Source organism: Zootoca vivipara, chromosome 7 (genome assembly GCF_965207765.1).
Source record: "Zootoca vivipara chromosome 7, rZooViv2.hap1.1, whole genome shotgun sequence".
In the NCBI taxonomy this organism is placed as follows: domain Eukaryota; kingdom Metazoa; phylum Chordata; class Lepidosauria; order Squamata; family Lacertidae; genus Zootoca; species Zootoca vivipara.
In genome coordinates, this window is record NC_142590.1 from 26430859 (window position 1) to 26453330 (window position 22472).

Sequence of the window (22472 nt, forward strand, 5' to 3'; positions counted from 1 at the left end):
ATTTCACATCTTGAATTAAATAAATCAGCCAGTTCTTTCGCTGTAGAATTAAAGAACTCTTAGAAGAAATCCATGTGGTAGAACTAAACATGAAGTCTGTAAGCTCCCTTTCAGTGTCCTTGCCTGTTCAGATTATAAAACAGCTCTGGAGCTCTCATGTTGCATATTTTATTTTAATTGAAACATTTCAACATCTGTATACAAACAGTCGTGGTTTTATACTTTAAGTTCAATTAGGTTTATTGAACTAAAAGTTACTATAAGAGAAAATGTTCTGTGCTTTGTAAATCTCAGCTTCCATGAAGAATGTTAGTTCCAGATGTTAAACTGTTGTTTTTTCAGAAGCCTTGTTAAGTTGCCAGAACATTTTGATTTCTTGAATGATTTTCCAAACCCCAGCTGATTATCACAACATGTAGGAATCCAAATTCGGAGTTTGGCTATGAAGTCATCTCAGCAGCTGCAAGAAATATGTGTGAAGAGACAGGTTCACAGAATTATCCTCCGATGCCCTTAAAAGGTTTAAGAGAAAGGTAAATGGTTCTTCCTGCTCTGCATAACACACTGCTTCTGGTATTTCATCAACATTTAAATCTACCACCTTTGCAGCACCTATTAAGTTTCATTAATTGTGTAACATGTTTATGGTGTGTGCCATAGCCCAAACTTGTAATGCTTAGGACCCCACCCCGAAATGAACAGTTAATGCTTTGAAATTAACCGATTACACGGGGTGCTGTTTTAAGTATGGCTTGTTGATATTGCAAGATGATTTATGAAAGACTGAGTAAAGGTAAAGGGACCCTTGACCGTTGGGTCCAGTCTTCGACGACTCTGGGGTTGTGGTGCTTATCTCGCTCTATAGGCTGAGGGAGCCGGCGTTTGTCCGCAGGCAGTTTCCAGGTCATGTGGCCAGCATGAGTAAGCTGCTTTTGGTGAACTAGAGCAGCACACAGAAATGCCGTTTACCTTCCTGCCAGAGTGGTACCTATTTATCTACTTGCACTTGACGTGCTTTTGAACTGCTAAGTTGGCAGGCGCTGGGACCGAGCAACGCGAGCTCACCCCATCGCATGGATTCGAACCGCCGACCTTCTGATCGGCAAGCCCTAGGCTCTGTGGTTTAGACCACAGCACCACCCGTGTCCCATTATGAAAGACTGAACTTTGGCTCAAAACAATGGTCTGGTTTGGATGTAATGTCGTTGCCTATGAGAAACTTGGTTTGTGAAGCTAGGAACAAGCATCAGACTTGTGTTCTCCCTCTCTCCTCCCCTTTCACGTGACACATTGGTACAGAGATCCTGGTTTGTTTTAAAGCCAGAGTTCCCCGTTACACCCCAAATGGATGTAATGTTACTTAACTAATCAGGGTATTAATCCAGGATACTGATCAGGATATTAATCCTGAATACCATTGTATTCCGCTCTGGTCAGACCTCACCTGGAGTACTGTATGCAGTTCTGGGCACCACAGTTCAAGAAGGATACAGACAAGCTGGAACGTGTCCAGAAGAGGGCAACCAAAATGGTCAAAGGCCTGGAAACGATGCCTCATGAGGAACGGCTTAGGGAGCTGGTTATGTTTAGCCTGGAGAAGAGAAGGTTAAGGGTATGATAGCCATGTTCAAATATATAAAAGGATGTCATATAGAGGAGGGAGAAAGATTGTTTTCTGCTGCTCCAGAGAAGCGGACACAGAGCAATGGATTCAAACTACAAGAAAGAAGATTCCACCTAAACATTAGGAAGAACTTCCTGACAGTAAGAGCTGTTCGGCAGTGGAATTTGTTGCCAAGGAGTGTGGTGGAGTCTCCTTCTTTGGAGGTCTTTAAGCAGAGGTTTGACAGGCATATGTCAAGAATGCTTTGATGGTGTTTCCTGCTTGGCAGGGGGTTGGACTGGATGGCCCTTGTGGTCTCTTCCAACTCTTATGATTCTATGAAGCAGAAGTCACGTCAGAAGAAAAGATGGAAGAAGGAGGCAACCAATTAAAGAGCTAGTGAGCTAGGAGCAACTTCAAATGTGTCTTGCTGAGCCACACAGGCAGGTACTACAAATGCATTACAGTATATTATTTGGCACCAATGGTATCTGTATAAGCAAGATTCACTCTGAATTGAACACCTATCCCAGGCATCCCCAGATTACGGCCCAGGGGCCGGATACAACCCGAAGGGCTCATCCGGCCCGCAGCAACCCCTGCTACCACCACCTGCTCTTACCGGTGTGGCGCGATGCGGCTGCCCACTTCCAGGTCGCAGAGCACTGGAAATAGCTTGCGCGCATGTGCAAGCATCCTTTCTGACACACTTCTGGGTCGGAGGAGGCCCGTGCGCATGTGCACAAGTTATTTCCGGAGCTCCTGGGACCCAGAGGTGCGCCGGAAATAGCGTGTGTGCACTCATATGGGCGCACGCTCCCACGTATTTCCCCACCCTCCGGCCCACCGCACGATCGAAGCCCGGTAAGTTTGGAGACCCCTGACCTAGCCTTCCTCAAAAGGCTTTCAGTGGCATGCTCAGTTTCATTATCTTCCACAATGCAACTATTGCATTTGAGCCTACTATGTTTTGAACCAAAGTTCTTGTTTATATTAATTGAGAGAGAATGCAAGATATCTTGAATATATCAAATGTCATTTAAAAAACCTACGGTTTTGAACCCATCATAACTACAGGCCACTCTCCATTCTGCTGAGCCCATTTTTCCTCAGATGGGTTTTCTTTAGATATACAACATACCACATCCTTAGAGCATTGGACAGGAAACAATTACCATATGTAAATTATCTGCATTTATGTAGATTAGAATAAAAGTTAGCAGCTTGCCCAATAAAATCCTGGCTAATCTGCACTCCGATCATCCAAATCTACTGGTGGCCATGCAAACTTCTTTCTTTAAAGGGATATACCAGTACAGTAGTTAAGATTAAGTTGATGTGATATTTGTAAAAGGAATAACATCTGGAAGAGAGCTAGATGTGAAAGGAGGATCATTTGAGGCTAGCCTGCATTTTCCAATGAAGTCACTCATGCCCGTGAAGGCAGAATTTACTGCTTTGTGGAATGCGGGTTATTTCCCCCCATGATCAACAAGGGATCCCAGTCAAGATATGAAGCAGTGTTTCCGAGTGATTATCTGTACTCTTGCTGCATCATCTCATTAGGTAGCTATTCCCCACACCCCCTCGACCTTTTTTTAATGATTAGAATTTCCAATTTTTCTAGTGCAGAGCTGGCCATCCATCTCCCATCATCCCTGACCATTAGCCATACTGGGTGCCACTGGTGGGAGTTAGTATTACATATGAAGAACCTCAGATTCCCTACCCCTGCCCCAGTACAGTGGTACCTCTGGTTAAGAACTTAATTCGTTCCGGAGGTCCGTTCTTAACCTGAAACTGTTCTTAACCTGAAGCACCACTTTAGCTAATGGGGCCTCCTGCTGCCGCCACACCGCCAGAGCACGATTTCCGGTCTCATCCTTAACCTGAGGTTCTTAACCTGAGGTACTATTTCTGGGTTAGCGGAGTTTGTAACCTGAAGCGTTTGTAATCCAAGGTACCACTGTAGATAAATAGGTATTGCTGCGCCAGGAAGGTAAGCCTGGTTTAGTCATGCTGGCCACATGGCCTGGAAAGCTGTCTGCATTTTGAGTCATTGCACACAGACTTCCAGTTGCAGTTGCCGTTCATGGAGACGCTTCTGGAAATGCGACACCACTGGCAAAACGAGGATGAGTCAGCCTTTTTTGCATGCTGCTGTGAGAACAGCTTTAATGAGTGTTCATAATGGCACCCAAAAATGAATAAATAATGCAAGCCCCTGTTTCCTCTGAATTCTGCACCTGGCACCAGCATTCGCATGACTATTTCATTCCATGTTACATGGCAGTCCTATCTATGTCATGACTACAGTGCCTGTCATATAAACAGGTGCCTTAAGGCTGTCTCCATTGCAATCTTTCGACTCACTTTCAGAACCCTAATTTAATTCTTGCCCCTGGTTTGCATAGTTTTGAACATTTTCTTTTTTTAAAAAAAAAATATTTTTATTAATTTTCCAATTAAAACCAATTATATCACATTCAATATTTCAAATTATACACATATATATATCAATCAAACCGAATGTTATGCCAAATCATCTAAAGAATTTTTTATTTGGGTTCCCATGCTTCAAGAAATTGGGAATTCCTCGCAACTGTCCACTGCCGTCTTTTTTCTAAAGTTCAAATCGTCCTCCAAGTTCATAATAATCCAGATCTTCCCCTTACAGTCACATAGATGTTTTCCACTTTCATCCGATTGTTTCCCAGCTGCTGAGATAAATATCAAACAAAGTTTCACAGATGTTCTTTCTCCTGTGTGAGTTAATCAGTCCAGCCTCCCCATAAATCTTCTTAATGGAGCTCCCTGTTGCGTCGAAGCAGCTCGAAGCAGCGCCATCTTAAAAAGCTCAAATCACTTTCGTTTTCTCTCATAGCCATGAAGATTTATGATCATTATAGAATTTACAGCTTTTCCAGGCAGGAGACCCAAACATCAAACCATAAACTCTTGGTAAATTAATGGATCTCCTTGCCCTATAGCTGAACTTAGCTTCAGGTCGCTGCTCCAATTTAAAGTGCGTCACAGCTCATAAATCCTCCGAACGCGTCCAGAACTCCTTCCGTCCGACTAGGGGGGGGCTTTTCTCATCGGCAACTCCACATCTTTAAAAAATATGCTCAGTAACAACAGTTATAAAGTTCAACTCACACAGTCTTTTGCTTCTCTTTCACTCCAAACAAGCCAGGACATCGCGTCCGGGAAGGTACGAGGCAACAATATGAAGAAAAAAAATAAAAACTCACTTCCCTTATCGCTCCGTCCCCATCAATCCTTCTTCCAGATGCAGTACAGTCTTTGACTCCTCTCCCTCAGCAGCATAAATTTCTCAGCAGTAAACAGCGCTTCTTCCCCTCCTTCTGAAGTATGTCCATAGATTTAAGCCTAATTATCTTCTTTAACCATGGAAATCCCCGCCATGCAGATTAGCGTCCGGGAGTCCTGGCCCTCGTAAGTGCTCAGCCCAAGCTCCCCCCACTCCAAAAACAGTCGGAGTGGGTCTGGGGGCATCGCGGGCCAGCGGCCCCTCTCCGTAACCCCCGGAGAGGGTAGGGGGTTGCCATTTACTCCCCTAGCAACCGCCAAATTCCTTACGAAGGTCAGAGAGATGGAAAACAGGTCCGCCATTCCTGCAGGCGGAAACCGGAACCTAGTTTCGGACTTTCAGAACCCTAATTTAATTCTTGCCCCTGGTTTGCATAGTTTTGAACATTTTCAACCAGAAGTACAGTTGTTCTAATTAAGAGGAACAGAGAGCGCTACTTTGTCAAAAATAGCAAGATTTAGAAGAGTTACCTGGGTGTAAGTCCTATGTGGCATTGAAAAGAGAGACATAGGATTAGTAGGCATTTGTGTTTTCTCCAGGCGTCAACTGAGTTGGTGGAATGTACGCAGCTTAGCTTCCCTCTGATATAATAGTTTCGTAGAGATCAGGGTACATTTTGCCGTACTGTCTAGCAATGTGAGTTTATTCAGGCCGTTTGGCAGACAACCCTGTGCTAAAACTGTGAATCATCCATTGTTGGCTGAATCCACTCTAGTGACTAGTTGCTAAGAGATTTATCAAATGTTCACAAAAGCTTAAGACTGTGTTTGCTCCAAGGAAGGATAGATGTATAAAAACCGAAAGATGTCACCTATTTTCTAAGCAAACAACTCCCTTTCTGTTGTTATAAGCTCAGCCGCTAAGGAAAGCAAAGTCGCTAATTAAATAGGCAAGCTGGGATATTTCTTGTTACATGGGATTCGCAGTTCATGATTTGCTAGGGAGGAGAAAAATTAACGCAACCATTATTATTTTTTAAACAAAGCTACACGTAAGCCACCTGAAGCTGCCCTAGGCCACACATGTATTGGAAAACGTCACCCTGAATCAGATTGTCTAGATCTAGACACACACCCAGAAGTATTTCTTTCACTTGTGACATCACTTCCCACTCACAGGAGCTTCTGTAGCAGTCTCACCTGGACTTTCTCTTAAAAGCTATGAAATTGTTGTTGTGTTAATCAGATTCCCCCCCCCCACACTACTTTTTTTTACAGCCGAGTATATCATAGGAGGAAAGAATGAAACCTCTTTTTAGAGCTCTATAGCACCTTGAAAGGAATACAGTCTTCTTAACAAAGGAAAAGCAGTTTCCTTTCTCTGTTAGTCCTGTTTGTTTGTTTGTTTGTTTGTTTGGCTTTGGTCAGAGAATGCCAACTCCTCCCATCATCCAGCGTGACTGTTTTTGTTTCCTTCTGTTTTTCATGGGTGGTTGTGAACAACTTTTTATCCTACCCAATACAACCATGTTCCTGTGTTCTGAAAGTTGTGTCCAAATCTATCATTAACCAGGGAGGTCCTCTACGTGGTAACAGAAGCAGATTTAGACTACAGTCTTAAAACACAGAAAGGGAAATGCAACATTGAAACCAGTAGAATTTTGTTCTGAATAAGCAAGGATTGTGCTTGCAGCTGTCTTAAGTTGCCAACAGAATAGTTTTCTACCTTCAATGCTGGGGGGAAAACGCCACAACCCACATCTTTACGCAGAGGTCTATGTTTACTTTATACAACACACTCTTATTTTATTTAATAAAAGTTTTAGGAAAATACACAGCATTGGGGTTATTGATATATGTTTAGAAAGGAAAGTACTATAGAAAAAGTGCTATAGGCCACCCTTCCTGGCTTCCTGCCATATCTCCTTCCTTCCTTCTGTTATGTTTCTGGCAGCCTCCCTACACGTGTTTATTTAAATTAGCAATAAGCAATTCAAACTCAATCTTGGCTTCCATTGATAAAAAGCAAAAGGTTCACTGGAATCTCAGTGAAAAGGTATCACACATTATTTTCTAACTGCAAGTGGTATGAAGGTGTATAGATATATAGATATTCTTTCCAGTTCTTCTGCCCCCTTGCAAACCATTGGGATACAAAGATGGGAAGTATATTATGTACATATCTGTTGTTCTTGTCTTGCCTTTCATGCTCTTTTAACAGCATGAGCCAGGGTATAGCTTAAATTGAGAGTACTAAATCACTACCCAAGTGTCCTTATCAATCTCTACTATGTACTTGTTTGGAGCTGTTCTTTGCTTTAGTGCGCACAGTAGCGGAGGTGAACCATGCAAGTCGTTTGTTTGTGCTGTAAAGATTCTGCTGTAGTTTAGGTAGTTGCCTTGTTTCCTTTGCATTGTTTTAATTGTCTGAACTAGTCAGCATGCCTGAGAAAAAAGCCTCTTTCCTGTAAGGGGAATAATCATTGCAGGATATCATCAGTTGTTTTTATACAACTTATATCCCACTTAGTTCCGTCCCCCCCCCCCCGAAGAAACTCAAAGTGGCAACAATAAAATATTCAGGCTTCTCATTTACACGCATTCAAGTCATGCACCACTGCGCATATGTGCAGTGCCAAAAACCCAGAAGTGGAGGAAGAAACTTGAAAAGCTTCAACAAAGCCCCATGGTACCTCCAGCTCATAAGGAGACTCTCCCCAGAACCCGAAAGGGGAGTCCTCTTCCGGCTGCAGGAAGGTTCATTTCACTTACGTGCGCAGGGGGCCAAAACATAACCCCTGCATCAATGGGGAGTTGCCTGTACATACACTGTAATCAGATCAGCAAAACACACTAAACTACCACCAGAAAATACCAACATCAGAAAATAACCCAGCAACCATGCCCCCTCGCCCAAAACAAAGTGAAGGCACAGAGAAAGCAAAACAGCCTTAACATACTCATAATGAGGAGATAACATGTTTTTTCATCTTAAATGCCTTCTTAACCAGATTTTGGTAAATACTTAAAGCCGTGTAGTGCTGGGGGGCTTGATCAATCTCCACTGAAAGGGGTGGTTGTCACCACCAATCAGGTCTTACTCCATGTTGCTCGCCGCCGCTGAGCCACACGTGGCTGAGGAATCTGGACCAAGGTCGCAGATAATGAATGGATCATGCAGGAAAGAACACATAGAAGACAGGACCATTCTGTTCCTTTCCTTTCTAATGTGCCATGTCTTGAAGTCTAGACCAGTGTTTCTCAACCAGTGTGCCTCCAGATGTTTTGGGACTACAACTCCCATCATCCCTAGCTAGCAAGACCAGTGGTCAGGAATGATGGGAGTTGTAGTCCCAAAACATCTGGAGGCACACTGGTTGAGAAACACTGGTCTAGACTATGAGCAGAGCCTGCTTTCATATTCAACTGCCCCTAATAATTTTAGACACTTTATAAATGAACGATAACAACACCTTGTGGCTCTTCCTTGGCCCTTCCCTTCCATCGGTGGTTGTCTGCTGTCCATTGGGCTTGCATAAGGCTGCTGTAAGAGCTTGGCACTTAGAAAGAAGATGATGGAAAATGTCCACATGCCTGGCCAGCCCATGCAGGTAAGAGTCTGCAGTCTGATGGGGTGGCAGAGTGAAAAACCATTCCCAGAACCTTCTGCCTTGGTGGTCTCACTAACCCACACTTAGAATAATAATAATAATAATAATAATAATAATAATAATAATAATAATAATAATAATAATAATATAATAATAATAATATTTATACCCCGCCCATCTGGCTGGGTTTTCCCAGCCACTCTGGGCAGCTTCCAACAGAAAATAAAACATGTCAGAGAGAAGGTTTCTGAAAGGATGAATGAAATGCTTTTGGAGGCATTGGTTGCTTCGTTTTCAGTCACTTCTTATGTGAATGCTGCAAATATAAAACATTATGTTTTCTCAAGGATGGAGGATTCCAGCTCTTCTTTCATTGTAAAAATGCCCCTTGTAAACTAAAAATGTTTAGTTTGTTGCACATCTTGAATGAATTTACTAGTTTTCCATGATGCTATTGTTTTCCGTTTTGTGTGATTTCATAAATTGCAACATTTCCATTCCTATTCAACACAGCAATGGGCATTGTAAGAAAGGAAAGGAAAGGTAAAAAAAGAAAAGAAGTGTTGTTGGTTTTTTTTAATGTACCTATTTATCTACTTGCACTGAGGTGTTTTTGAACTGCTAGGTTGGCAGAAGCCAGGACAGAGCAACGGGAGCTCACCCCATTGCACGGATTCGAAGTGCCAACCCAAAGCATATGGGCTGTGGCAGACCAACTGAGGCCTTTTGAAGACTAATGTATTCAGAAGAAGTTAGGAACACTTCAAAAAGTTTAGAGCTGGGATGGAGAGCTTGAGGTCTCCCAGAGGTTGTTAGTCTCCCAAGTCCCATCAGCCCCAGCCAGCAAAGCCAATGGCCAGGCATGATGGGCATTGTAGTCCAACAACAATTGGGTGGCCAAAGGTTCTCAATCTCTGGTTTAGGACAGAAATGTTTTAGGAAACATGGAATCTAGATGGAAATTTGAAGAGGCCCCAATCTAAGACTTGCAGCATTTAGTCTTGCTCTAATACTGTTGGTATTCTTGCAGTACAAATAAGCTGCCTTTTCTCCCGCGATATTAAATAAATATTGCTATTGCATTTCCAGCTTTTCATACTGTATATGAAGCAAGAAGAATCACATCATTCTTGTGGTTATATTATTATTTAATTCTCCTCCTTTCTCCTTTTGTATTTTAATTAATTTGATAGTAAGGTTTCAGGCAAAGCCTTTTATGTTTTCTTAAAACTTTTTTTGTAGAGTACCTCATTCATTTTAGGTGCTTTTTTAAAAAACAAAACAAAAGGCCACGATAATAATTAAAAGGAGGGACTCGGCAGTAATCTACACCTAAAGGATATTCTGGGCCCTTTAAAACAGAGCAGCTTGTGATCTCTGATCTCTGGAATGGAGCAAGCGTTCTGAATACCTTGCGTCAAGCCCTGAACAAATAGCACAGAAACAGCAGTACTGTACTAAGTGAAATCTGACATCTCAGTGTTAGGGGAAAGGAATGCTCCTGTATGGCTTGATTGTTATCTACATCTTCAAGTGGGTTTATTAGCAATTTAATGGAATATTGGTTATTCAAGGGCAATAGTAGCTCCAGCTGAAATGTCCATTATACTCTCTTTTTCCCATGCACTTTGGAATGAGTAGAATGTGACAGCTGAGCTTTCAGCAAGCTTCATGAATTTTAAATACTTTTCATTGCAAAAAAGGGGGGGAAATGGGGCACATGGCGTGTGGTCAATGGCGAACTTGGAACTAGCAGTCAGTCTGGGTATTATGGGATATTGGGTGTCTCAAAGATAATGAATACTTCGTTTATGCAGGTGCATTCTTGGCCTACCGTGCAGGTCCAAGCAGAATAGATTGTGCTTCTCTCAGTCCAGCATCTAACAATTGACCATTTTGTAATTGTGAGCAGAAAAGTATTTAGAATGTTGCTTTCTCAGCATACTTGTCTAAGATTTACATTTTCTGTCATCGTCTCTATCCAACCAAACATTTTCTGGTATTTTGCAGCATGCTAATTATCGGCAAAAGTTTTCCATGCCTCCGCACCTTATTCCCGTATTTCATCATGTACATTCCGACCAGAATTCTCCCTTCCTTCCTCGTTAGGCCTCAGACTTTTTATATTTTTTCACTCTTGTTCTAAATAATATGGACATATAAAGCTGTAATCCATTAATGTAATAATCACACAGGCTAAAAATAGCACACACATATACTTAGTGACGATGTTGTTTAAAGAGCCCTTCACATGCCTGTTTTATAGCTCTTGCATTAAGCGCTTTTCAAATTAAAGGAACAGTCAAAAACTGTAGCATGTGGGCGTGGGGGCTGCTGATAGTGAAACTGATGTGGGGAGCAGTACTGTGAATCCTTAGAACTTTATGCTTAGGATTGGTTGAAGGAGAGAGATATGTCAATTAAACCAAGCACAACACCTGAATATTATGTGTTTACAAACATGCTTTGTTCATGGAAGCAACCCAGCCAGATGGCCTGGGTATAAATAATAAAGTGGTGGTGGTGGTGGTGAAGCAAACAGTTGAATACTCACATAGGAAAATTAAGTGTTTCACTTACAAAAGAGAAAGAAATTCAGATTTGGATGCATGCTGCAAGCTCATGTTTAGAGCTTGAAAACATAACTCACAGAGTTGCTTGAACATCTGTTTGACCTGGAGCAGTAAGGAATGGGCATCCCTGTGGAAAGCAGTGATGGGGCCTCAAAACCTAATACAGTCATACCTCGGGTTGTGTCTGCTCCGGGTTGCATTTTACCTGGTTGCTACTTTACTTCCGGGTTCCGCCGCATGCACAGAAGCGTTCTGCGTGCTTCGCACATGCGCAGAAGCACTCCATCGCGCTTTTGCGCATGCGTGAAAGTGCCACTCGGGTTGCGGACATTTCGGGGTGCAAACGGCACCCCAGAATGGATCGGGTCCGCAACCTGAGGTGCCACTGTACTAGCCTAAAGCCTTAACGATTGCCAGTACCGCTGGCTTGTTTGTTTCACCAATAATATCAGGTGTTTCTTTAGAGGTGGTGCTAATAGGCTTGTTCAGCATTGCCATTTGTTCTCAAAGAACAGGGTTTAGGGGACAGGGATGTATATATTTTAACATACTTCCCTGTAGTCTATAGAACGAAGTTCTGAACAAGGCATTCACAGTGGGAGAAATTCAGCCCCCACGGAATGACATTTCAGCTCCTGTGTTGGGTTAAGAAAAGAATACTTCTTTGCTGGCCATTTTCTAGAGTGTATGCAAAGACCAGCAGAACTATAGCTTTTTTTCTTTTCTTTTCTTTACATAGATCAGGCATAGGCAAACTCAGCCCTCCAGATGTTTTGGGACTACAGCTCCCACCATCCCTAGCTAACAGGACCAGTGGTCAGGGATGATGGGAGTTGTAGTCCCAAAACATCTGGAGGGCCGAGTTTGCCTATGCCTGACACAGATCCAGACATTTGTTCAACGTTTTCAGCTTCAAGCCAATTTTATAAAATATTGTACGCTATTTGCATCAGGCAGCTAAGAAAATAAAGGATTCGTCTCCCTGTTTCTTTTCCCTCCCTCCATTCTGCTCATCAATGTGTCGTTTCTGTTCTCATTTTGAAAACATTTGTTTTGTTGCCAGAGTTGAGATAACCGAGTGCCAATAAATAACTTTTTAAGAAATGGCTTTCATTTAAAGCACATTGGCACAAATGTGGAAGGGATAGATATTTTGCATATAGCAGCTGAGGCAGTTGATGAACTGCATCTATGTAAAGACTAATGAGTTCCATTTTAAAGTGGAGGGGCCAAGGAAATAGGCTTCTTATAAATGCCATCAAACACATTTAATATCCTTTTTCTTCAAACGTAGCTCAGCTGGCTTAAGCCCAGAGTCTCTCGACCAGATTTATTATGGATTAGATACATTCCATCTCACAACAGGAATGTGCTTATTTGGGGTGGGGGGGTCACAGCACAGAGCAATAAAGGCTTAAGCATTCAGCCACTTGATATATTAACGGGTAGCAGTTATTATAAAAGCCTTCTGTTGTGTGCTCATAACTTAAAATTGAGTCTACATGCAGCTTTCTTTTAAAAAGGGCATCTTCTTCTGTAAGCAAACATACGACTTGCTTTCTAGGGCGAGCTTAAAAACACAGTTGTGAACTTCCAACATAATAAAATTTAGCGGACATCAGAACACCACTGGAGAGCACCTGATGTTCGGAGCTTCTGATATTATAAGCCCATTCCCCACTGCACCAACCACCCAATTCCTCAAGCAGTTTAGTGACTCTTTTTACATTAAAAAAATAAATAAGAGGGTTGGACTTCCCTTCCAACTCTACAGTTCTATGATTATAGGCTTCTAAGGAAGGATAAATTGACTTAAGGGCTTCAATATTGGATCTGGGCACAGGGGGGCCTAAGTTAAGTTCAGGCTCAGTTAAAGGGCTCAGGTTCAATGCCTTCCTGGTCATACTCCGTTCTGTCTGTGACACTCCTGGAATCTGAGGTCGTGAAGGTTTTCCTGTTGAAATCTTCTCCCCCCCACCCCGGAGCTGCTAATAGTCCACTGCAGGCAGTTTGGTGGGGGGAGAAGTATAATGGGGTTACATTATGCCCATTAGCAATTGGGGGTGGTCATTTTGAGCAGAAAGCAGTGATTCAGGGAGAAAATAATAAACCTTCATTGTGCTCTCATATCTATCTATCTATCTATCTATCTATCTATCTATCTATCTATCATCTATATCTATATCTATATATCTGGTCGCAGTTATTCAGTGTTGTACCTAGCTTTCACCCAGGGAGGGAAAGAGAGATTTTAAAGTTTGAAAGGTTCATAATATTATTAATGGGCATTGAACTCAGGTCAAGGCTTCAGGGTTTTTAAAAATGAACTCACTGTTTTCTACCACTGCACTCATTTTTTAAGTCTGGTTCATATTGATTCAATATTTAAGCTTTGACACTTGCAGGCGAATAGATTTTTTTAAAAAAATTATGACCTAGTTTATGAGTTGTCTCACTACTTAAATTCATCTGTTTCATCTGTCCTGTACCATGAGGTTAAACGAATATCCACTTAATCTCAGCCAATTCACTTGGTATTGCTATGACATCACAGGCAGCGGAGACATTTGCTTTCTCCTATTCACATAATTATTTTGCTCACTTTTTCTCAATTGCCATGCCAGAAGTTTTCCTGGTTTATTAGCATTTTCAAAAAAATAATAATTGTGTTTTGTTTTCTTAATTTTCCATGCTATTTCTTCACTAATTAAAACTTTCCTAATAACACCAATCACCGGTGTGATTATGCCAGATTGAAAGTTGGTTCTCTAAACTTGGCTTTTAAAGTATATCACAGACATCCCCAAACTGCGGCCCTCCAGATGTTTTGGCCTACAACTCCCATGATCCCTAGCTAACGGGACCAGTGGTCTGGGAAGATGGGAATTGTAGTCCAAAACATCTGGAGGGCCGAAGTTTGGGGATGCCTGGTATATCACCTTTAAATAAATTTCCGGACATCTCTTTTCAGTTTGATTTGTGGATGTTCCAGTACAGCAGATACAAAGCCGAACAATATTCATGGTTAAGAACTGTGCCTAGGGCTGCAGCCTTTAAATGAAATTCTAAAATGTGTCCTTTTCCAAACAGGTTGAAGTAATGAAGAGAGCGCTTGAAAGCCTTAACCTGAACATTGTAGAGATGACAGATGAACATGCAACTCTAGATGGAGGAGATGTTTTATTTACAGGTACAGTAAAATAAAATTTTTGCCACTTAATGTTTCGGCTGCACAGGCAGCTTGATGGCAAGGTACTGATTTTTAAAATACCATTTCCAGTTTCTCCTTACATTTTCATTAGTTAATTTGCTTGTCCAACAGTAACATGAGACTTTGAACACGGGAAATAATTTCCTAATGCAATAAATTTCCTGACATCAGAATAGCAAGCGAATTAGGAGAAGTAAACTAAGTTTGTTGTTGTTGTTTATTTCATTTCTATCCCACCCTTCCTCCCAAAGGGGCCTGAGATGGCAAAGCAGCAAGACAACACAATTACAAACAAAACAAGAGCATTAATAATATCTAAAAACAATGTAAAAGTGCTATCAACAGGAGTTGCTCATATCACACAGGTGCCCTGAGTTTGTGTGTGTGTTTATTAGCCTGCTTTATTTCATAGGTTGTTTGGGGAAAATAATGTTAGCTTAAAAGCCTTGCGGGGGTGAACATTTTGGCTCCCGAACTCTGCAAACCTGGAAGAGATTGTTCTAGTTTGCGAATGTTCTTTGGAACCCAAACATCCGCCGTGACTTCCGATTGGCTGCAGCAGCATCCTGCAGCCAATCGGAAGCCACACCTTGGTTCCCAAACGTTTTGGAAGTTGAATGGACTTCTGGAATGGATTCCGTTCGACTTCCGAGGTACAACTGTATTAAGATTGCGTCAAAGGTCAGTTATCCAGGTCCGCTGCTCTTTCTCATTGCCGTTGCTGCTTGTTCACCTGCCCTTTTTGAGCTAGTGAGCAGCGAGATGGTGAACAAAGAAGGAATGGGAAGCCCCAGATACCTTGCTCTCTCTCTCAGTTGCTGTCTCTGGGAGTTTATGCTGATTGTGCACAGAGGGAGAGTCAAGTGAATGGGCAGCAAAAGTGATGGGGGAAAAGCTGGCTTCACTCTGAGATGAGTAGCTCATTGAGATGATCGTGCCCATACAACTTAGGTGCAGCACGGATTACTGTGCTGATCTCAAAAGGACAGGAGACCAGGTAAGAACAATAGTACTTTTCCAAGGGTCCAGTGTCTATTTCTATGTATGTATAAGCCTTCTGGCTTTTTGGAGTAGTTATCTATCTGAAGTAGTTTTGTCTATCTGAAGGAGGTGATGATGTTATACTTGTAAGTTACTATTTCTTAAAAAATTAAAACTATAATTAAACTTGATGTTGCAAATATTCAAAGGACATTTCTTTGGTCAGTTTACTTATTCAAATGCTGTTAACTTCGACAAGATTGGACAAAAACAGTAGATTATCTTATTGCATATCAATCATGCCTGTTAATATTTTCTTTTCTCAGGCAGGGAATTTTTTGTTGGTCTTTCAAAGCGGACCAATCGACGTGGTGCAGAAATTCTGGCAGACACCTTTAAGGTTAGCAGAGTTGCAGATTGACCTTCAGAAGGGGGATCCAGTGAGTGGTAAAGTTTTGCATACTGGGTAAAAGGAAGGAGCCAAGAAATATGCCAGTACTGAGGCATCTTCTGTGGAGAATTCAAGGCATTAACACAGTGCAAGGACTAAATACAAATGAGAGAGATTACTACAGCTCTATGCTGTAATATTAAATAAGTATTTTGTATAATATACAGTACACTTATTTTGTGATAATTTACATATTTAAATACTCACAAGTACTGGAATACAATTTCTTGCATGGGTGGTGGTGAAAGTTGTAAATTGCAGATCGATGTGGAAATGGGATGGGAGGAGGCTTAGGAATAAACACATGGAAAAATTAACATGGACTGGGAATAAACTGATCCATCCTATCCCTACACATGAAACAGTTCTATTAGTGGTGCTAAGCAGATCCAATGCAGAGCAGGGGTGGAGATACCTGCAACCCCCATGATGTCATTATGTTAACTCCCATCCGCTCTAGCCAGTATGACCAATGATCATGGATGATTGGAGCAGCCAATAATATTATTATTATTATTTATACCCCACCCATCTGGCTGGGTTTCCCTAGCCACTCTGGGCGGCTTCCATCAGAATATTAAAATACAATGATTCATCCAGTATTAAAAGCTTCCCTAAACAGGGCTGCCTTCAGATGTTTTCTAAAAGTCCGATAGTTGTTTATTTCTTTGACATCTGATGGGAGGGCGTTCCACAGGGTGGGCGCCACTATCTAGCCTAGATGGGAGACTTCTAAGGAGCCATACATCAGATGCTCAAGCTCTTTGGAGGAAGAAAATAATAATAATAATAATAATAATAATAATAATAATAATAATAATAATATATTATTTATACCCCGCCCATCTTGCTGAGTCTCCCCAGCCACTCTGGGCGGCTCCCAATTGAATGGAGTAAAGTGTAATAAATCAATAATTTCTGAAATCATAATTGAAATATTATTTTGAACATTATTTCCCATCCAAACCACATTCTAAGAATGGCAATCCGCTGGCTTCAACATAACCTACTTCCGTGGACAGTATTCAGGAGAAGGATGCTTGTTACTAGGAAACAGTTGTGTCCTTTTTATGCTCTTAGCCACTCAACATTTCTTTTTTAGAGGCTCTTGACTCTACATATATCTTCAAGGCACACAAATTCATGAATGCACTGGGGGTGGGGGGAAATGCAATTTATAATTGTGTTAGTTTATGAGATTACCAGTCTAACGCATTTCCCTTGCAAATGCCTAATTTCTATACAGGATTATGCCGTTTCTACAGTCCCTGTTTCTGACTCCTTGCATCTGAAGAGTTTCTGCAGTATGGCTGGGCCAAACCTCATTGCTATTGGTTCAAGTGAAGCTGCACAGAAAGCCCTCAAGGTAAAGCATGCTAAAAAATAGCCTGTGCTTAAAAAACATTGCTTTTAAACTCAGTGTTTCCTTATAGACTCCGTGTAAGAGGGAATCCAGCCTGTGCAAGCTGCAAGCATCAACAGCCTCAGCAACTTCAAAATGAAGAACCGTTTCAGCTGTGCTATTAAATACATCTTTGTTATTCAGTAACCAGGTTTTTCACTTTAAAAAAGTGCCAGTAACATCAGCTTGTGGGGTTGATAGTTTTGGGGATAACAGCAGATGTGCAGGGGGAAATTAACACTTCCCTCTCACTTACCTTCCAAGTCCCAGACTGCAGAATCCGGGACCGGCAGCCGTGTGACACCGGAAGTTGCGTCGACGTAACTTCTGGTGTCACTTTGCCCTTCTATGGGCACCAAAAATGGCCGCTGCCGGCTTCAAAAGTAGCTTCTACGCATGACCGGAAGTGCGTCGACGCGACTTCTGGTGTCGTCGGCGGCCATTTTTTGTGCCCATAGAAGGGCGAATCAGAAAGAAAAAAAATGGCCGCCGGCAGGAGAAAATGACAGAGAAAAACAGGAGACGAAGTGATACGGGGGACCACTGGGAAAAGGTAAGCAAAAACGGGGGTTTCCCGGTGAAAACGGGGTACTTGGCAGCTATGCTCTCTTGCTGTGGTCCTGCAGAGAACCCCCTCCCCCCCGGAAGCTGTCATTTACAGTGGACCCTCCAGATACAAACTTAATTCGTTCTGGGGGTCCTTTCATACCCCAAAAAGTCTGCAACATGAGGTGCCGCTTCTGCGCACGCGCGTGGCGCCATAGAGCACTTCTGTGCATTCGCACACAGCGAAACCCGGAAGTGTATACACTTCCAGGTTTGCCGCGTTTGCAACCCAAAAGTTACATTACCCAAAGGAAACGTAACCTGAGGGTCCACTCACTGTACTTGGAGTAAAATAAGCAGAATGTATTTTGAGAGAGGGGAGCAACGGGAAACTGGAGAGCTGAATGAAATGGAGTATCCTGAAATAGGCATTGCTCGCTGGCTAGAACACTGGAGAAACCTTCTGCACTGCAGCATTTTGTTATTACAGGTCCCACTTGTGTTAGAGATGTAGCAGAAACCAGAAGTGAAGGAAGCAGCGTTTTAAAAAGGAAATAGCAGCTAGGCATGCTTATTGTTCCGTACTCCCCTGCTCATCATTCTTCCCAGTCACTGCATACGTTGCAGGCCGCCATTGTGTTCAATTATAATATCTGAACCCAGGCCAAAATGCACATGCTAAAGTAGTCATCAGGTTTTGGGGGTGGGGGGAGGGGTGCTGCTATGATTTTTGAGAGCAAGCAGGTAGGAATGTTGGCATCCTTGTCAGAAACCTTCGGATCCTTGCTATTATTCAAGTAAATTAACTAGCCTGTTTATGGGGTATGTTGTATCTATCGTCTGGCCTTAGTGCGTTTTGCTCAGCGGTACAAGCGGTATTGGTTGCAAGCCACCCCCCACTATCACGGAGTATATATTACTCAGAATAGGACTGGAATGTGGCTTCTATTCCTTATCAGAATAGCAGTGGCATCTCATTCCAAACTCCTGTGAGCTCTTGTCCGCTGGGGACCTGTTCAGCAAAAGAGTGTAAGGGAAGCTGGAGAGAAAGCCCAAAGAAAGATGGTGACTCTTGTTTGGATCTTTGCCATCACTTTAACTTGATTTAGGTGCCTCGTATGCTGAGTGTGTGTGAGAGAAAGAGAGATAGTGTTACTGAACCAGCATTAGAACGGCTTCCCTGAAGGCAGCTTGGTATTCTGCACTTTGAGCTGCCATCACTTGAATCCAGCCAACACCAAGAATACCAAGGGACAGATAAATCATACATTCATGGTTCCAGTGCATACATTCTGAGCCCTCTGGTACTGAGGTGTGAGCTTGGAGGAGGGGGGTTGTGTACAAAAACTTGCATAGGTAGTAAAAGGCTGAGCATTTCCGGAGTTATTGTTACGCCCGACCTGTTTTTTGAAAATACATGGCTTGAAATATTTCCTCTGGTTGAGCATGCCCTCATATAATTACTGATCTTTTGTTTTGGCAGATGCCCGCTGTCTGTTAGGCTAGGGTTAGTAGCCTACTTAAAAAATATAACTGTTGTTGCTGAGGGAGTTGTAAATGTTATGTTTATCTCTTGGTTTAGGAAATGTGGTAAGTAAGGGTGATTTGCCCCTCCCCAACGAAAAACCACACATTTGTCTGTGTTAACTGGAAGAAGAAAGGTAAAGGGACCCCTGACCAGTAGTTCCAGCCGCAAACGACTCTGGGGTTGCGGTGCTCATCTCGCTTTACTGGCCGAGGGAGCCAGCGTACAGCTTCCGGGTCATGTGGCCAGCATGACTAAAACTGGAAGAAACTGTTATTTTAATTAAATTTCTTCAAAATGTCATCGATTTTTATGTACGGAAAGACTTATTTTAAGCAGTTTATCTGTTAAAGTGCAAAATAACCAATTGACTCTGGAAACCCTGTAGCTGATTGACAGTTCTAGAGCATGCATATTCTCAAATTCATGATTTGACTTCCACTGCCCCCATCCACAAGCTTTAATTTCTGTCGGAATACCTCTGTCCTAGACAAAAACCTTTTAAATTAGCAAATTAAGCCAGACAGAGTACCCAAAAGAAGATGGATTTTTAAAATAAAAAAATCTGGCTGCGCTTCTCGTTGTTGTTCCTTATCAGGAGTGACACATGAAAGTCATTTCAAAGTCAATGTTCTTCAGTGTAGAAAGTTCATCCCACCCTACTGAAAGAGCAAGTTTACTATGATACCTGCGTGGCTAGCTTGCTATATTTAAAGTTGCAAAAACTGGTATCAAAGCAGAGGAAGATTGGAATTGAGTCGTGCATCAGTGTAAGTCAGAAGCCATGCACACTGCACAGTGAGGTTAACTGGTGATGTCAGGCTAAAGGAAGGAGATTTTGAGATAGGCAGGACTCCTATCAAAAGCAGGCAATTTCTAGGGCAGGTGCTTAATGGAACTTGGAAAGAACAGGAAATCTTCACTGTGCAAGAATTCAACAATTGGCCTTCTGTGGTCGTTTGGCCTGCTTTGGATCAGCAAATCTGTTGAGCTGGGGAGACTTCTTATTTATTAAAGCTAAATAAATTAAAAGGCTTCCTTCCAGTAGCACCTTAGAGACCAACTAAGTTTGTCAATGGTATGAGCTTTCGTGTACATGCACACAAAAGCTCATACCAATGACAAACTTAGTTGGTCTCTAAGGTGCTACTGGAAGGAAGCTTTTTAATTTTGTTTCATCTACGTCAGACCAACACGGCTACCTACCTGTAACTAAATTAAAAAGTGTTCACTCTGGGTCGGACTAGCCAATGGAGGCTTCACCTGAAACACAAATAGCAGGAATTTTTGTTTTGTCCAAACCATAGAAGAGAGAATGAGTGTGCCAAAGGTGGTTCAGGCTTCCCTGTGACCACTATTTTACATAACAAAAAACACACACCTTCGTTGTATTCACATAATTAACATCAGGACAACTGAGATGTTACTAGCGGTGCTTTTGAGATTTTCCTTCTGATTGTTGTGCTCTTTTAGAACAAAATGTTCCAGGACCAAAAAAAAAAACCCAAAACTGGGTTCTCCAGAATCTGTGCGCAGTGAGTCCTGACTAGGAAGGCAAATGCAAAAAGGTGCTTGGAACCTGTGCTTCTTTGAGAAATTTCATTGCCGAAACTTCTGGGTTCAGCTTTCCTAACGAACTGCGAACGCTGCTGTTGTAAAGCAAAAAATGCAAACTGAAGTGGATACCCTTTGGGGAGTACTGAACTCAAATACCCATGAGAGAAGCAAGTAAGATGAAGATGAAAATATAGCCTAATTACTGCACTCCCTGTCATGATAGGGGGAAAGAATAACAGGAATATCCCAGGGCATGAAGAAGCCTAGGCTTAAATTTGCAATCATCAGGGTGATGTCACAGCCAGATTTCTGACACTAGATCCCTTTGTAGAATTCCCCCATTGTAGCCTGAGTAGGTTCTGTTTTTCTTTTGCTGTTTTTGATGTACAGCAGAGCAGAAGCTGTACCCAACAGGCTTGAATAATCGCTCTTTTCAGTGAAATGAAGTTTGGTCCTAAGGATGCAAAGGTTTCACTGCAGTTCAGCCTGTAGCTGAAATCGGATCTACTACTTAGAGCTCCATCTAGTGACTTCCCAGCAAGATCCAGAGGGTTTCCCCCTCGTTTTCTCTGTTTGAAAACAGAAGAGAAAAATTGTTTCTATTAAGATGAGCAGATGCTGCTGGGGGCATCTAACTGAATAAGGCTATTGTGAATGGCTCTTGTTTTGCTTTTTCCTCCTGTTTATAATTGCTGAGGTTTTCTGTAGCTCAGATTGTTTGTGGTTGTTTGTTTGAAATGTTTTTACCCCCCAGATTCCTTGATGTGCTGGTTTAATGACATGGGTTGTGATGGTAAAAGAGAAAACTGAAGACTTGAGGAGGTATAGTATAGAGCAGGCACTTCCAAACTCTGCTCTCCAGCTGTTTTGGGACTACAACTCCCATCATCCCCAGCTAACAGGACCAGTGATCAAGGATGATGGGAACTGTAGTCCCAAAACAGCTGGAGGGCCGAGTTTGGGGGTGGCTGGTATAGAATCGACTACCTTATTTAAGGTATAGAAGAGGAATGTGGGACATGTGGTCCTGCAGATGTTGCTGGACTCCAGTAAGCCTCCACCAGCATAACCAGTGGTCAGGTACGACAGGAGATGTAGTCTAGCAACATCTGAATGGTCATAGGTTCCCCAATCCTGGTGTAGTAAGTCCCTTTAAGATTTATTAGGCTGCAATCCTGTGGAAAGGTATAAGTGCCACTGAATGCGTTGGGACTTATTTCTGACTGATCATGCATAGGGTGGTGCTGCTAGTCTTAGTTTAATATTCATCTTGATTGATGCAGGTTGTTGGTAGAACTAGTAGTTCTTCCTCTTCTGGATGGGATCCAAAACGAAGACCCAAAGTCAAGAGAGAGAAGATATAAACGTTAAGGGCTGGCCCTACCATTGGGCAGAGTGAAGCAGCTGCTTCAGGTGGCAGGTGCTGGGGGCAGGGGGGCCACAATGAAGTACAGTACCAGAGGACAGAGTAAAAAAAAATAGGGATGGCATGTTGTCTGTTGCCTCAGACAGCAAAATGGCATGGTCCGGCCCTGATAAATATCCATGCCTTCCAACATCTACAGAGTCTTTAATAGGAGCAGTAAGTAAAGGTCTTTTGTCCAAGATTTATTCTAGTGGCTAATGCTGGTTGTTAAGAAAGAAAGAAAAAAATGAGGTAACTTGCACTCGCTTCCTAAATCCTCTTCCAGTAGGCCAGTAGTGCTTCTGACTTCCAACAGGAACTTTAGCTCTGAGAA

The 22472-nt window shown here is 42.3% G+C and overlaps 1 protein-coding gene and 1 long non-coding RNA gene across 5 annotated transcripts in view; one reads left to right on the forward strand and one right to left on the reverse strand.

The window, feature by feature from the left end:
- DDAH1 (dimethylarginine dimethylaminohydrolase 1) overlaps positions 1-22472 on the forward strand; it is a 108407-nt gene that overhangs the window by 75905 nt on the left and 10030 nt on the right. For all 4 annotated transcript variants that reach the window (XM_088673876.1, XM_088673877.1, XM_088673878.1 and 1 more), the window contains 3 exons: positions 14151-14250; positions 15579-15652; positions 16950-17069. In XM_088673876.1, coding sequence (XP_088530002.1) covers positions 14160-14250; positions 15579-15652; positions 16950-17069 — 285 coding nt within the window. In that variant the 5' untranslated portion in view covers positions 14151-14159. The remainder of the gene's footprint in view (positions 1-14150; positions 14251-15578; positions 15653-16949; positions 17070-22472) is intronic.
- Positions 156-1591, reverse strand: LOC148685012 (uncharacterized). The gene is made up of 2 exons (XR_015950986.1): positions 1445-1591; positions 156-460 (listed from the first exon to the last, which is right to left on the reverse strand). It is a non-coding gene; the product is annotated as an uncharacterized LOC148685012 (long non-coding RNA).